Here is a 16,250-nt window from a genome sequence, read left to right as displayed (position 1 = left end):
GGTATTTTGTTTAACTTTTAGCATGGGACTGCTGATGGCCCTGAGTGCCCTACAGCTTTCTTGGAGAGACTATGTTTTGAGATGAAAAAAGGATTTAAGGAGACCATGCTACAACTTGTCCTGTCACCCCTGAATGTGTTTGTCAGTGATAACTATCAGGTGATATAAAAATGAGCTAATATAAAGACTTAGGAGTTTATTATTGATATTTATGGGGTTAAAACAATGTACTAGCTTCTGTGTATGGAATATATAGCTCTTTAAATTAGAGACTTTTAATTTAACTGTATTAAGTTTTGTGAATAATATACGAGAGAGACAGACACACAGACGATATGGAGTTGGTAATGAACTGTTTCAGAATTTTTTTTTCTTGCTGCTCCCTATTGATACGATTCCCAAACAATTATATTTTTTGTTTTTTCAAGTGAAAAAAAAAATTATAATTTTTTCATATATTTATGGAAGGGAAAAGCTAATTAGATAAAATATTGATAGTTTTTGTTAGAAATCACAACCTGTAAAAAACCCATTGCCGTTGAGTTAATTCCAACCCATAGCGACTCTAAGTATTAATATTACGAATACCATATTGGAAAAATTTGGAAATGGATAAACATAACTAATACCACTGAATTGTACCCATGAAGAATGTTGACATGGTAAACAATTTGTTACGTAGATACTTACCACAATAAAAAAATTTTTTTTTAAATGTTAGCCAGCACCATAAATCTTCAAAACATGAATACACGTGGTCAATACCTAGTCAGTAACTTATTCATCTAGCATACTTTCAAGATACCTTGTTAATACCTTCAAGATCACCTCTGGGGTTCTTTTGAAAGAGAACCAGAGATACTCACCGAATGGAAATATTTTATATTTCTGGATAGATTATCACTTTATTATTATTTTTTTAATGCCCAAATGGCTTCTCTTGACATCTACCACTACTTTAGGACCTCTTCCCTACTTTTAGTCAGGTTGTGTGGTTTAAAATTATTAAACTGATTTTAATACAAGGCTAAATAAAATTATGAATGGGAAAATGAATCTGACACCCAAAGATCATCAGTGGATGATCACTTATTATGAATTATATCTGCACCTGACCATCTTGTTTAAAATAGCACACACGATTTTTACTCTTTTGCCATAGCTGACTAGATTTTTCTTTATAGAATTTTATTTTATTTATGTATATATATGTCTATATATTTATCTGTCTATATATGTATTTCTGGAGGCCAGAAATCCCAATAACAGTATTGGCAGTATTGATTCCTTCCGAGGGTTCTGAGAGAGCCATGCCTCTCTTCTGACTTCGAGTGACTGCTGGCAGTCCTTGGCGTTCATTTGCTGCTTGTAGATGTATCTTCACATGGTGTCTTCCTCCTGAGTGTGACTTTTTCCATGTGTTTTCTGCTTATCTGTAAGACAACATTCAGAAAGGATTAGGAGTAGGACTCATTCTATTCTAGTATGGCTTAACTGATAGTATCTTAAAGAAAGACACTGTTTACCTCAGCACGGTCACATTGACAGGTACAGGGTTCAGCATATCTTTTTGGAGGACACAGTTCAGTCCATAACAATTGGGGGAATTAATAAAGGTAAAAGGGAAAATCTCTTCCTATGGGTGAGTTTTAAGACTCTAAGATGAATATCTCTGGTTTCTTATGAGTACCTGGTAGCCCTTCAAATTTTATTTTTTCCTTTTTAAAAACTTTTTATTTTAAGGTAATTGTAGATTATCATTCCATGGTGATAAATAATACGGAGAGATCTGTACACCCTTCATCTAGTTTCACCCAATTGTAACGTCTTATAGTACAATATCACAACCAGGAAATTGACATTGGCTCAATCTACAGACATTACTCAGATTTCACATGTACTAATTTATTGTGTGTATGTTTGTGTGTGTACTGTGTATTTAATTTTGTACAATTTTATGTGTAGATTTATGTGAACACCATGAGAATCAATATATAGAAAGTTCCATTGCACAAATCCCTCATACTGTCCTTTTATAGACATTACCACCTCCCTCCCATCCTCGTGCCTAACTGCTGGTAACAGCTAATTTGTTCTCCATCTCTAATTTTGTCATTGCAAAGTGGAATCATATAGTATGTAACTTTTATTATTAATATTATTTATTTATTGTGATAAATATATAGGTAACAAAACAATTTGCCCTTTCAACGGTCTTCACATGCACAGTTCAGTGACATTAAATATGTTCATCATGTTGATCAACCAGATTGTTCCATCCTGCTTACCAGAAACTCAGTGTCCCCCTCTGTCAACTTTTATTTTAACCCCTGCATTTCCAAAGGCTTTACAGATATAAAAAACATTTTATTGAGCTTCCTATGAGGGTTCACATTAGCTCTTGTTCCAGAGATATGGCAAGGTTACAGAGAGACTGAAATATAAAGTATGATTTATTTGGATATTAGAGAAGGGGTTCATGGAATGGAGATATCAAGGTGGTAGTAGAAGTACCGATGCTGTTTTGTTTCCTAGATTGTTTTTTTTTAATTCACCCCCAAAACAATGGTAGTGTATATCCTCTTGGAATTTCCTTGTCTACTTAACTTGCTTACATTTTATAGTGCTGGCATGACTATTCCTAAGAAATCTTTTCTTCTTTTGTCTTTATACTATCTAATGGTCTTTCATGGTGGGAGGCTTTGCACTTACTATGGCTACCCCTAATGCTCAATCCTGGGTCACCCCTCTATAACTGCTTATCCTTGCTGGCATTAGTCTCAACTCCAGGCTTCAAAGTAAAGGAACTAAGGTAATGATATGGATTATTATGTCCAGCTTGTGAAATCACACACTTAGTATTTTTATGGTCATCTTATGATGTAAGCCATATTAAAATGTAGAATATAATCCTTATTGTTATACCAAGTAGGCTATATCTTTAGGAAAGATCAAGATCCCAAATGCACTTTTGAACCCAAAATATGTATATTGAAACTTTTTATTATTTATACATAGAATTATTGAATGTCAGTGCCAGAAGAGATCTTTGTTGACCATCTTCTCCAATTCTCTCAGATAAAACGTAAGGGAATTGTTGGAGAACTTGGATGATTTTATATAACATCACATAGCTTGGATGAAAATAAAAATTGTATCAATGGTGTTCCTAGAGTTACTATTATAGTTAAAATTTGAAATTTCTTTTAAAAAAACACCTTATGAATTAGATTTAGTCCTTACTTAAAACAAAATTTAATAATGCATTTCCAAAATGTGTTGAAAGCAAGGAACACTTACCTGTTAGATGATCTGTGCTTACACACACATGCCTGCAAAGACTACTATAGTAAAATTAGCTTGGAAACTAACTGTGAACTGTCACTATGTTTATTAGTGTATCGAAGGCTCTGAGAAGACTTGCTTGAAGAAGTCAGTAAGTCAGCAGCATCTACTGTATGGGGTACCTCTGTTAGGTGTAGTGGGATACATGGTGAACAGGATAGGATGATCCTTGCCTTAATGAACCTGGTGGAGAAGATGAATATTGAGGACATTAAAGTTATGGTAAATAATTTCAAATGTGCAAAGTGCTATAAGGAGAGTGCAAGACACTTGCAGGTTGTCCCCAATTTCTAAATAGCTGGACAGCCATTAGAAAAAGGGCTCCGATTCCTGATAATGATCACTCCATGTATATTACATCCTTCCAGTCAGAGTCTCAACACCTCATACACTCCCATAGCGTTAGCAAGTGAAAAGTAGCTTTTGTCACAACAAGAAGCAGACAACATGCCAGAACAAATGTGAATCAATTTTTGGATGTCCTCCCAACTCAACAAGGCTATCTAGACATATATGATGACTCTTCCATGTGCACCCCACTTTGTGTTGTGGGTGAAAGACTTAAAAAAAGGGGGACCTACCTTCTGCCAGTCCCATCTGAGTAGGTAGGCCTAGTTGGGTGGTCCGAACACTTACACTATATGTGCTTCCACCTAGCACCATTGCTGAGGGACCATGAGGTCCCTAGCCCAGCCATGTTTATACCCCAAAGCTTAGGTGACCTGCTTCATAGACAAACATCAGGCCTCAAAATGTGGGGGGTGGTGGAGGCCTCATCATGCACCCTCCCTTCCTGAGGTTTATTGCCAAGGTGATGAGTTGGACTCTCCCAAGTAATTTATGTGTTTAAGTGTTGCCTGGCTGTTTTAGAAAACAAAAGGGCCTTAATTGCTCCTGTTATTTTCAGAAACCAAAGACATAAGGCCAAATCAAGTTCTTTGCCCCACAGAAAGGTATGCAGCACTTTGGTAGCTTGTAGTGGTCTGGAGGCAGAGAAGACTTTTCTAACATAATGATGCATAAGCTGAGACCTGAGGAGTGTGGTGAAGTTAGCTAGCGCAACAGAAGGAAGTACATTTTAGGCAAGCACAACTTGAAGGAATCAGAGATTAAGGCCATGAGGAAGCTGGATATGTTTGAAGGACCAAGGAAAGAATTGTGGCTGAAACTGAGTGAAAAGGGGTGTGGCAAGAGATGAAGCTGGAGAGATTAACGGGAGCCGAAGAATACAAGGATTTTGGATGTATGTGTATTCTAAGGGGATTAGATTTTAAATAGGGAAATGATGTCAGATTTCCATTTTTAAAAGATCTCTGTGGTTGTTTGTACACTACAGAGCAGAGAGCTGTAAAAGTGAACACTGGGAGGCCAATGAGGAGTATATTGCAAATTGCGGGTCCTGAGAAGAAGTAATGTTTGAATCAAGGTGACAGTAGTGGAGATGGAAGGAATTCAGTGCAATTGAGAGAGATTGGAAGATAGATTCAACAGAACATGATGCCTAATGAGCAGAACATTTCCAAACTTATTTGATTTTATATTTCTAATAATGTTCTGTGGAACTAGTATTCCATGGTGCAACCTCTTTTAGGACATATCTTTTATTTCTTTGAGTAGTCTTAGTAGTTTCCTCTTTGAAATGTATACTGTTTTTTAATAGCGAGTATATAATTTTTCTCTAAGATAAAACTATCCCTCAACGTGTATTAAAAAAAAAGCCATTGGTGTCAAGTCGGTTCTAACTCATAATGACCCTGTAGGACAAAGTAGAACTGTCCCATAAAGTTTCCAAGGAGCAGCTGGCGGATTCAAACTGCCGACCTTTTGGCTAGCAGCCAATCTCTTAGGCACTGTGCCTCCAGGGCTCCCGTATAGATACAGTCCTCAGAGTCTGCATGGAAGTTGGCTTTTTCTCCTCTGCTCTTCATTTTATGGTCTTAATGGTGTTTGTTCTTCTCTGTCATTTTCTTCTTTTAAATCTCATGATTCTTAGCTTTCCCACAAACAGGTTGGTCTCTTAACATTCCCTGTCAGTCAGTGTACTAATTTCTTTTTATTCTCTCTCTTTTTTTGAATCGTGCTTTAAATGAAAGTTTACAATTCAAGTCAGTTTCTCATACAAAAACTGATACACACATTGTTATGTAACCATAGTTGCTCTCCCTATAATGTGACAGCACACTTCTCCTTTCCACCCTGTACTTCCCATGTGTGTTCAACCAGCTCCTGTCCCCCTCTGCCTTCTCATCTCCCCTCCGGACAGGAGCTGCCTACATAGTTTGGTGTGTCTATTGGAGCTGAGAAGCACCGTCCTCACCAGTATCATTTTATGTCTTAAAGTCCAGTCTGACATTTGTCTGAAGAGTCGGCTTTGAGAATGGTTTTAGTGGCTAGCAGAGAGCCCAGGGGCCATGTCCTCTGGGATCCCTCCAGTCTCAGACCATTAAGTCTGGCCTTTTTACTAGAATTTGAGTTTTGCATCCCACTTTTCTGTTCCTTCAGGGATTCTCTGTTGTGTTCCCTGTCAGGGCAGTCATTGGTGGTAGCCGGGCGCCATGTAGTTCTTCTAGTCTCAGGCTGATGGAGTCTCTGGTTTCTGTGGCGCTTTCTGTCTCTTGGGGTCTTATTTTCCACGTGTCTTTTGTATTCTTCATTCTTCTTTGTTCCAGTTGGGTTGAAACCAATTGATGCATCTTAGATGGCCGCTTGCTAGCTTTTAAGACCCCAGACGCCACTCACCAAAGTGGGATGCAGAACGTTTTCTTAGTACACTTTGTTATGCCAGCTGACCTAGATAGTCCCTGAGACCATGGTCCCAAGACCACTGCCCCTGCTATTCTGTCCCTCGAAGTGTTTGGTTGTATTCGGGAAACTTCTTAGCTTTTGGTTTAGTCCAGTTTTGCTGACTTCCCCTGTATTGTGTTTGACCTTCCCTTCACCTAAAATAATTCCTGTCTACTATCTAATTAGTGAATACCTCTCTCTCTCCCTCCCTCCCCACCCTCGTAACCATCAAAGAATGTTTTCTTCTGTGTTTAAACCTCTTGAGTTCTTATAATAGTGGTCTCATACAATATTTGTTCTTTTGCAACTGGCTAATTTCACTCAGCATATGACTTCCAGATTCCTCCATGTTTCACGGATTTTTAGGATTAGCTATCTTGCTTTGTAGTTGGGCTCTCATAGATGTCACTAAAGAAGCTTACTTTAACTCAGACTGCTTTTATGGGTCCAAGGTTGTGTTAGGAGCTTGTGGATTCTGAAGTCTTATTTTCCAGATAGCAGTTTTACTGTTCATATCTGGAGGGGCAAAGCAATTAGAAACTCTAATGTGATTCTCTTGTACTTCTTACAGTCTCAATATTATTGTTTTCAGCAGCGACCTTCTGTGGATGAAGTACTCAGGGAAGGTCACATCAGCTTGTCAGGTCTGCAGCTGAGAGCACATGCTATGTTCTCAGCAGAGGGTCTTCCTTTGGGAAGTGATTCCTTAGAATATGCATGGCTAATCGATGTGCAGGCTGGAAGCCTTACAGCTAAGGTCACAGCACCACAGGTATGGATTCTCAGAGTATTGTCTCCTGACTTATTTTCTTTTTCATTTCCTTACCCACCTCCCTGAGAGTAACTTGTGTGTCCATTATGAATGTATGTTGCATTTTCATTAATGACTTTCTGATTGCGAGACAACGTTTTGGTTTTTTGGACAGAAGCCACTCTTGTCATTCAGAATTTTGTTAGCCAGAGGAAAGCCAGAGGCAAGTTTCACTTTTCTGAACCACATGTGATTAATGGATATAGTCGTACAGTGAGTCCCCAGGTTACAAATGTCCCACTTAGGAACAACTCATAGTTGCCCTCTGTTATGTAAGTTTGTCCTCACATCGAAAGGATTGAACCACCCCCTCCCTACTCTCAATAAATTCTTCTTCATAGTCACCTTCACTTGCTGCACGTGCAGCCTTTAAATCATTGAAAAGGCTTCGAGCCTTTTCTTGCACTAAAGCAAGGCTACGGTAGAACTGGATGCGCCTGTCCCGACTTACCTACAAATTTGCCTCAAAGACACACTTAGGCATGGATCCGATTGGTAACACGGGGCTGCCTGTGTAACCCTGCCACCAGCAGTTGCTGTCACGTTGATTCCAATTCATGGTGACCTCAAGTGTGTCAGAGTAGAACTATGCTCCATAGAGCTTTCAATGTCTGTTTTTTTAATTTTGTTGGAAGCTCACTGCCAGGTGTTTCTTCGAGATAACCTCTGGGTAGACTTGAACCTATAACATTTTGTTTAGCAGCTGAGTGCAAGAACCATTTGTGCTGCCCAGGAACTCCATAATGATATACAGATCTATATAAAACTTCTAAGAATGCAAGACTTTCTGTGTAAAAAAAAAAAAAAAAAACAGGATGAGAATTCTTCCAAAAACCAAGTTAATGTAGTATTTAAATTATATTAATTGGCACTCCATTGTTGGAGCAATCATCTTTTTCTAGTATATGGAATAATTTCTAAGAACTTTGCTTTCTTATTTATTTCTTAAGTATGATTTTAAAGTATCCCTTATGTTGCTAAAGGAGCCTTGGTGGCACAATGGTTAAGCTCTTGGCTGCCAACCGAAAGATCTCTCTGCTTCAAACCCACCAGCCCCTGTGCAGGAGAAAACCTCACGATCTGTTCCCATGAAGATTACAGTCTAGGAAACCCTATGAAGCAGTTCTGCTCTGTCCTGTAGGGTCGCTATGAGTTGGAATTGACTCAACAGCATACAACAACTTATGATGCTAAGGTGAAATGTATGTCATCCCCCAAAGCAAGATAACATCTTTTATACCTGCTGTCAGTGATGTGATGCTGGTTTAAAAAAAGAAAAAAATGAATTTACTGGTAAGTAAATCCAGTCCAGAGACTCTAGGTGTGATCCTCTTGGATCACTATCCCCCCAACTTTATCAGAAGCCTTAAGAGTTATTTAGTTCTAGAAATGGACTGTTCAAATTTAGTTGAATGGCCATATTATTATTACATTTCACCTGTTGATTCATATATTTATCATCATATGAATGCTTATCTTGGCATTGCAAAAAACTGGAACATGGTAGAAATGTACGTACTCAATTTTGATAAAAAGCTACAGAGTGAATATCAAACACACAACTTAGTGGTAGGTAGTAACAACAAGAAGGTAAATAAAGAACTCTAGGGACCCTGTATCCCTGAAAGAAATTCTCAGAGGGCAGCAAAAATTAAAATTCTAGAAATAGTAGGAAAATGAATGGGATTCCAAGAAGATATTTGTGACTTGAATGATGTTTCAGTATAACATTGGGGTGTATAATGGAGTGTAAAAATAGATGGAACCAAATATTCATGGAAACTATTCTCTCCTTGCTATCCCCCTTCCCTTGTCCCTAAATACACAAGTAAAAACTGAAACATACAGCAAAGCAGCTTGCGCCATAACAAGTAATTAAGGCATGCTGATCATGTAAAACTACTACAATTCCTTTGCTCTAAGGCATGCTAGAATCTTGTATGTTTATAAATTGCTGTATTAGAAGATGAAACATTTCTATTTCTTCACTAGAATTTTGGCATCATTGTTTCCGTAAGTGCTGTTAATGTTTGTTTCATTCTTTGTGTGTTTTAAAAGTGAAATTCATGTTTTCCACAACTTTAAATTATGTACTTTTTGGAGGGATAACTATGTATAATCATCCCTCAGTGTTTTTATTGTTCACAGGTCTAATCAATTACAAATTAAGGTTTTTTTTTTCCCTCAAGATTTGATGATTTAGGAATTGATATACGGTTAAGTAAGCTTCTATTTATTTACAAATTTACATTTTTAAACAAATGTCCTTTAACTGTCACAATACCTAGTTTTACAAAAATGTGGCTGAATATGATAATTAGATACTAAAAAAATTCACAGCAAAACTTGATTTATTACCAGGTAGAGAATTTTAGAGGCTTTTCTGTTCAGTAGATTCTAATTAGTCTTAAAAAAGGAAAGACATAACCTTGAAGAAAAGTACTTTGCTTTAGAAGCTGCTAAAGTGGAATATTTCAATTGAAGTGAGTTTTTATTTTGTTAGTATGTTTTGTCATTCGCAAGTGAAAAGTAATAGACGCTTATAAATGATGTCAAGGTGGAAAAATCAGGATATTGGCTAATGACAAGTAGATAAGTAGCAGCAGGTATAAGAGCTTTTGGATTCTTTCAAGCTGTGTTAATATTCTTGATAAGTTTTGGACCCTGAACACTTGTTTAAAATGCTAAGTGTTGTTACCCTGTCACTACTTATTTGTAGCTGGCATGTCTCTTGGAGTGGGGACAGACCTTTGTTTTCCATGTGGTATGTAGAGAATATGAACTGGAAAGACCAAAATCATTAGTGATATGTCAGCATGGAATTGATCGTCGGTTCTGTGAATCCAAGGTACATCAACAAATATGTTAGCTGTATTACAAACATTTGTGAGTTTTTAAAATGAAACATTATTTGAGATCTCAGCTTTAAATCAAATGTACATAGCCAGGAACTAAACACTACAGTTTCATTTTTTTTTTTCTTTAATAAAATTATTTTGCATATTCTTAGCCAGTTATTGCGAATGTTTAAAATATGAGGTAATTATTAAAACATATATACATTCAGAGATAAATGGAGATATTATAAAAAGTTTTATCTTACCCTTACATGTATACTGTTAACACTCATGTCTTACTGCAATCCTAACTTCTTAGGATATGGCTTTATATTTACATAGAAGATTTGAAAATTGAAGTGAGGGCTAAGTTAAATTCCTTACATGACATCGCTTGCAGACCACTGGCACATGCCTGTTCTCCTATGTTGTGACGTTGCTTACTTATCACAATCACAACCTTTACTATTCATTTTGTATTTCAGTAACAAGTTATATATGTATTTTGTCAATTATATTAACCCTTTTGAATGAAAATGATTACGTGGGTACTTATGATTGTTAATTAAATTGTTAGCACTTTAATTGCTAATGATTTCATTTGCTATTATAAAAAAATAAAATTTAACCTATTGATTTTTAAAAATAATATATACATGTAACCAGAATTTTGTTTGTTTATTGAAATAAATAAGTAGGCATACATAATTATCAAAATAATAATTTGGTGATGATCAATTCCTTTTCATTTTAGTTGAGTTGTATTCCTGGGCCTTGTCCAACTTCAGATGACTTGAAATACACTATGACTCGTTTAGCAGTAGATGGAGCTGATATTTATATTGTGGAGCATGGCTGTGCTACAAATATAAAGGTAAAGGTAGTTCTTCCTTTATATTAAACTAAACATCTGTTTCTCGAAATATAACAGACATTTATATTAGTTTGCCTTCGCATGGAATATTACAGAATTTTAGGAGATGGCTTTCTGTTTTTTATTTACCTATGTTCTCTTCTAGTTTCTTTTTTTTAAAGCATACTTTTACTTTTTTCCTCTAACTGAATTATTATAACATTGCTTTATGACAGAATTATAAACTAGTAAGATGTATGGCAAGGATGTAAACTGGTAGTGTTTTTAAACAATTTGATTTTGAATGCCTTCAGATATTACACATTTATATTTCCTGCCTAGCTTCTGAAAACATTGTCACCTCTGCTTTATGGGTTGTTGTTTAAATCTTGTTACGTTTCTGTGATCTTACTACTACCCACCTTTCCTTCTTCTCTGTTGGACTTTTCCTTTTATTTCTTATTAAATGTTTAATTTTTTGTTTTCTGTTGTTGCCTTTATCTTTTCAGTTTTCCTCTTTGCTTTTCTCTTAGTTTTTCCCTTTTTTCTTTTTCTTCTGCCCACCTTTACCTTTTTATGAAACGAACCACCTGTTCTGTAGTTTATTCTAAGCTGCTTAAAGATACAGAAATTACATTTTGTTTAATTTTCTTCATTCAACTTTAGATGGGTGCAATTCGGGTTGCAAACTGTAATCTCCACAATCAGTCGGTTGGGGAAGGAATCAGTGCTGCAATTCAGGATTTTCAAGTGAGACAATACATCGAGCAATTAAACAACTGCAGAGTTGGACTGCAGCCTGCTGTGCTACGGAGGGCCTTTTGGCTTGAAGCTGGGTCAGCCAGTTTAGGACTTATTACTGTTGATATTGCATTAGCTGCTGATCATCATTCTAAACATGAGGCACAAAGACATTTCTTAGAAATTCATGATGCCAGAACTAAGAGGTAAGTGAAAATTTTAAGAATGGCAACAGTCACGGGTTAAGACAGTAAATCTAGATAATTATAGAAGAAATTCTGCTGTTAGGAATGGAATAAGAACATTTCAAATAAAGGCTTAATATGATTGTGCTGCTACGTTTCAGTGGGATATGTGAAGACCTGATATTTAAATAAACACATCACGTATCTCTCCTCTGGTGATGGTGTGGTTACTGGAAGGAACGTTAATTTCTGAAGTGTTTCTAAGCCTACACTATGTATATGTCCACAATGAAACAAGTTTAAAGTACTAGCTCCCAGATAACACTGTAAAGCACTATCCTTTCTCACTCACCCTAGCCGTCCATTGCCAATTCATTTTTCCTAGAACCCATATTACTACCAGCATGTACTCTACAAAATTCCTTTTCTGGGCCTTCAGAATTGCAGGGAAGAATAAGGGTACATAGACCTATTTCCATTGGTCCTTAAGAAATGATTATACCTGCCTTTTAAAATATATGCTTATTCTAAAAATATAGGAAACTATCAAGAAACAAAGGTAAATAATTATTTTAATCCAGTCATACAGAGTTTCATATTTATTTCCATTATTTTTAATATATTTTTCTTATGTTTGAGATCATCCAGTTGTTACATTTTTTTAGTTCTATGCGTTCTCATTAAATTCATATCCTAAGCGTCTACCCACATGATTGACTATTTTATAGATTCTTTTAAACAAATGATAATACTCCACTGAAGAGATAAAACCATGCTTTGCTTAATCATTAACCTTATGTTAATTTTTTAGATTATTTCTGAATTTGCTATTATGAATAATAGTAATGAGGATCTTTGCACATAAAATCTTTTCCCGTACTTTACGATTATTTCCTTTAAATAGTTTCCTAAAAGGGGGTTTTACTGGGTTAAAAATTGAGAATTTTGATAATGCATTTCCAAATTACTTCCCAGAAAGATGATTTCAGTTTATATATTCTGTGGCTTTTTAAGAGAGTCCTCATCTCACTGAACCGTTGCTACCTTTTGAGTGTTTTATAATGACTTAAAGGTTGTATCTCTTTGTTTTGTTTTTCATTTCTTTAATTCTGAGATGAATACTTTTTTCATAAATTTATGCTTTGATTTCCTCATTTGTGAATTGCCTGTTTATGTTCTCTATACATTTAGCTATTGAGCTTTGTTGTTTTTCTCACCAATTTTTAAGAGCTCTGTATAGATTATTATCCTTTTTGCGATCCCTATTGGAAATATTTTCAAGTTTTTTTGTCTTTTAATTTTTATTATGTACACATTTTAATTCTTATGTATTCAAATATGTTAGTCTTTCCCTTTGGGATTTTTTTTCTTACTACTTTTAGAAAATGCTTCTCTTCAGAAAAATCAGGTGACGTCTTTTGGATTTCTGATGTGTTTTATTTATTTTTTCCGTAACATAAAACTCTAATCCATTTGGATCGTGCATGTGTGTATGAATCTAGGTAAAGCTGTAAATAGATGTTTTTTTTTTGCAACTATCTATCCAAATACAGAGAAAAATAAATGATACTTAGTACATCTTCAGTTTCACGTTTCACAAAATGTATAGGTATTTTCATCTATTTATCTTCTTAAAGGAAATTTGGTATTATTTTTACAGGTTAGAAAAAACCCTGTTGAGATTTTGATTGAGATCGTATTAATCTTCTAAGTTAATTTGAGACTTGATGTTTTGTAAAGCTGACTTTGAAAGCTCATGTGTAGAGGATATTGTTTTAAAGAAAAACTTGGATTTTTTTGTTAATTATTGTTCAGGTAGCCAGTTAATGTAAACAAAATGCCTGTGTCTAATTAGGTCAGGTAGTAGAGCAAGGTGCTAAGGAAGTGGCCCAGGTTGCTCACTTAAGTTGTTTTCAATGCTCTGGTTTGTCAAGAATTGTGAAGAGTATGGGATTTTGTCCCACTTGTAAGCTAACAAGTCAGCCTGCGGCAGTTTTCATAGATGTTTGTTGGGAGAAGATACAAAACTCCTGGGTAGAAAGGACTACTCAAAACAAAAGCAATAGCCAGAACTTCATATATATTTGCACAGGTTTTCCGTGCCTCTCAAGTAGGTTTGGATAAAATACAGGTTTTCTAGTTAAATTTGAATTTCAGATAAGCAAAAATAATGTTCGAGTATAAGTATGTGCCAAAATCCAAACCCACTGCCTTCTAGTCAATTCTGACTAAATATTGCATAGGACATACTTATTTTTATTTGCCAAATCTGGCAACACTATCCCTAAACCTTGTGGAAGTGACACAAAGGGATGGATGCCTGTGCACACAGTGACTTGTGTTATAGGAGAGAAACACAGAGCTAAGGGAACCTACTGCTTTTCTAGTAAGTGGAAGCAAGCTAGTTCTTTCTAGGCTGAGATGTTTCCTCACACTCAAGGTTGCCTGCCGCAAACATGCTCTGCGAAATGGCCTAGGTAAAGAGTGGTCTGAGCCTTGCGTTCTGGGCATACCTATCAAGAACATGCCAGGATGTTTAGGGTCCTTGTGGATTGCATCTCCCTACATGATCTTCGAAAGCCTGGTGATGTAATGATTAAGAGCTACGCCTGCTAACCAAGAGGTCAGCAGTTCGAATCCACCAGGTGTTCCTTGGAAAATCTATGGGGTTGCTATGAGTCGGAATCACTTTTGTGCATATTTGATTCCTAGGGGTTTTTCAGAAAAGATATATTCATTCCTGATGCTACTGGAAGAGCTACCTGACTCATAAATCATTAGTTTCATTAAATTAGAGTGTTTCTTAAAAGTGTAGTCTCAGAACTTCCAGCATCAACATCTCCTGGGAGATTGTTAGAAATTTACTTAATCAGAGCCTTCCCAGACCTAGTTAATCAGAAACCCTGTGGGTGGAGCAAAGCAATCTGTAGTTTAACAAGCTCTCTAGGTGATTCTGATGCAAGCTAAAGTTTGAGACCAACTGCATTGGATTACAGGGAGTCCCTGGGTTAGGGACATCTGATTTCTGGACAAACTCTTACTTGCCCTTTACTGTTACGTAAATTTGCTCTCACTTTGAAGTGATTGAACCAGCCACTAGTGGAAACAAATTCTTCCTCACAGTCACCTTCACTGCATGTGCCACACACACACGCACGCACGCACGCACGTGCACACACACAAAACAAACCAAACTGTTGCCCTCGAGTCGATTCTGACTCATAGTGACCCTGTAGGACACAGTAGAACTGCTCCATAGAGTTTCCAAGGGGCACCTGGCGGGTTTGAACCGCGGACATTTAGGGTTAGCAGCAGTAGCTCTTAACCACTACACCACCAGGGTTTCCAAAAGTAAGGCTAAGTAAGAACCACATGCACCTGTTCCAACTCATCTACAAATTTGACTTGAAGACTTAAAGATGCAGTTAGGAACAGATCTTGTAACCCAGGGGCTACCTGTATGTCAAGTCAGGGAAGGGGAGCTAACATTTGTCGTGTAATTTTGTATCTAGATTTTGTATCGTTCACTTTACATATGTTATATCACTTAATCCTCACAGCAGTCTTTTTTTTTTTCCTTCTATGTTCAATATTCTGTGCTTAACCAGAAGTCCACAATTTAATCTAAATTGTTAATATGACTGTTTATATATTAACTAATATGGAAGGGATGTGTTTGCATTCAGTAACATTTTTTTCTCTCAAGCCCCAGACTACTTTTTCACAGCATTTTATACTTTTTCCACTATCATTTTATAAATGAGGAAACTGAGGCTCAGAGATGTTAACTAATTGGTCCAAAGTTCTAGCTAGTTGAGTGGCACAGCTGGAATTTGAACCTAGGTCTTGCTGACTGTAGAGCCATGCTTTCTACTGAACTTTTTGCTGCACAAAGTGTTCTATGGAGTACATAGGGCCTTTTATTTTGGTAGTGCTTAAAAATATTGGTGCTGAATGGCTAAATCTTGATTCTTTAAAATGGAGAAGTGATTTGAAATTAATAATTATCTAATTGAAATAATACCTCAGAGTCTCCCTCAGCTTAAGGCCTTTTCACATATTTTTGCTGTCTTCTTTAAACTGATGTTCTACCTCTAACTTGATATACTCGTTCCATCTTATCTTTCACTTAAATATTACCCCCTTAACGATTTCCCATTTTCTTTTTCACAACTTCCTGTTCTTTACCTTATAGTACTTAACATAGGTCATAATTAGATATTTTCTTGGCTAGGACCTGTCTTTGCCTCTCTATTGCTAACTTCATAGGGATAAAGACCATATCAGTTTTACCTAGCATGATACTAGGCACATAATGGATATGTTCAGTAAATTTTTGTTAAATGGATAAATATAAAATGAAGATTATAATATCTATTCTGTCTCCCTCTAAGCGAGATAATGCACATGAAAATGCTGGAAAAAAATGGACTGTTAATATGGGGTGGCTTTATTATTTAAGACAAAAAAAGGACTAAAGATATATCTTCCAGATTTAACAGTGATTTTTTGTGTCTAATTTTTTTTTTTAAGAAAGAAGAGAGGTTACTAAAGACAAAAATTTGTATGTGAATCAATTTTACAGAGCCTGAAGAATTTTACATACATTCTTTACCATTGTCTTTATTGCTTATATCTCGTTTGTAGTCCTTATAAGGAAGTGGAACTAGATAACTCTTTTCTCTAGAATATAA

At 36.1% G+C, this 16,250-nt stretch overlaps 1 protein-coding gene across 16 annotated transcripts in view; it reads left to right on the top strand.

Annotated features, from left to right (window-relative positions):
- BLTP1 (bridge-like lipid transfer protein family member 1) overlaps window positions 1-16,250 on the top strand; it is a 237,137-nt gene that overhangs the window by 96,620 nt on the left and 124,267 nt on the right. For 13 of the 16 annotated variants that reach the window (XM_064285385.1, XM_064285382.1, XM_064285392.1 and 10 more), the window contains 5 exons: window positions 22-159; window positions 6,722-6,901; window positions 9,660-9,788; window positions 10,532-10,651; window positions 11,297-11,577. In XM_064285385.1, coding sequence (XP_064141455.1) covers window positions 22-159; window positions 6,722-6,901; window positions 9,660-9,788; window positions 10,532-10,651; window positions 11,297-11,577 — 848 coding nt within the window. Of the gene's footprint in view, window positions 1-21; window positions 160-6,721; window positions 6,902-8,099; window positions 8,234-9,659; window positions 9,789-10,531; window positions 10,652-11,296; window positions 11,578-16,250 lie in introns of those variants that run through there. The other 3 variants (XM_064285380.1, XM_064285386.1, XM_023548640.2) reach the window with 3 other exon arrangements.

Source organism: Loxodonta africana, chromosome 5 (genome assembly GCF_030014295.1).
Source record: "Loxodonta africana isolate mLoxAfr1 chromosome 5, mLoxAfr1.hap2, whole genome shotgun sequence".
Taxonomy (NCBI): domain Eukaryota; kingdom Metazoa; phylum Chordata; class Mammalia; order Proboscidea; family Elephantidae; genus Loxodonta; species Loxodonta africana.
The sequence above is the reverse complement of the archived record's forward strand: the minus strand, read 5'-3'. Positions and strand labels throughout refer to the sequence as shown.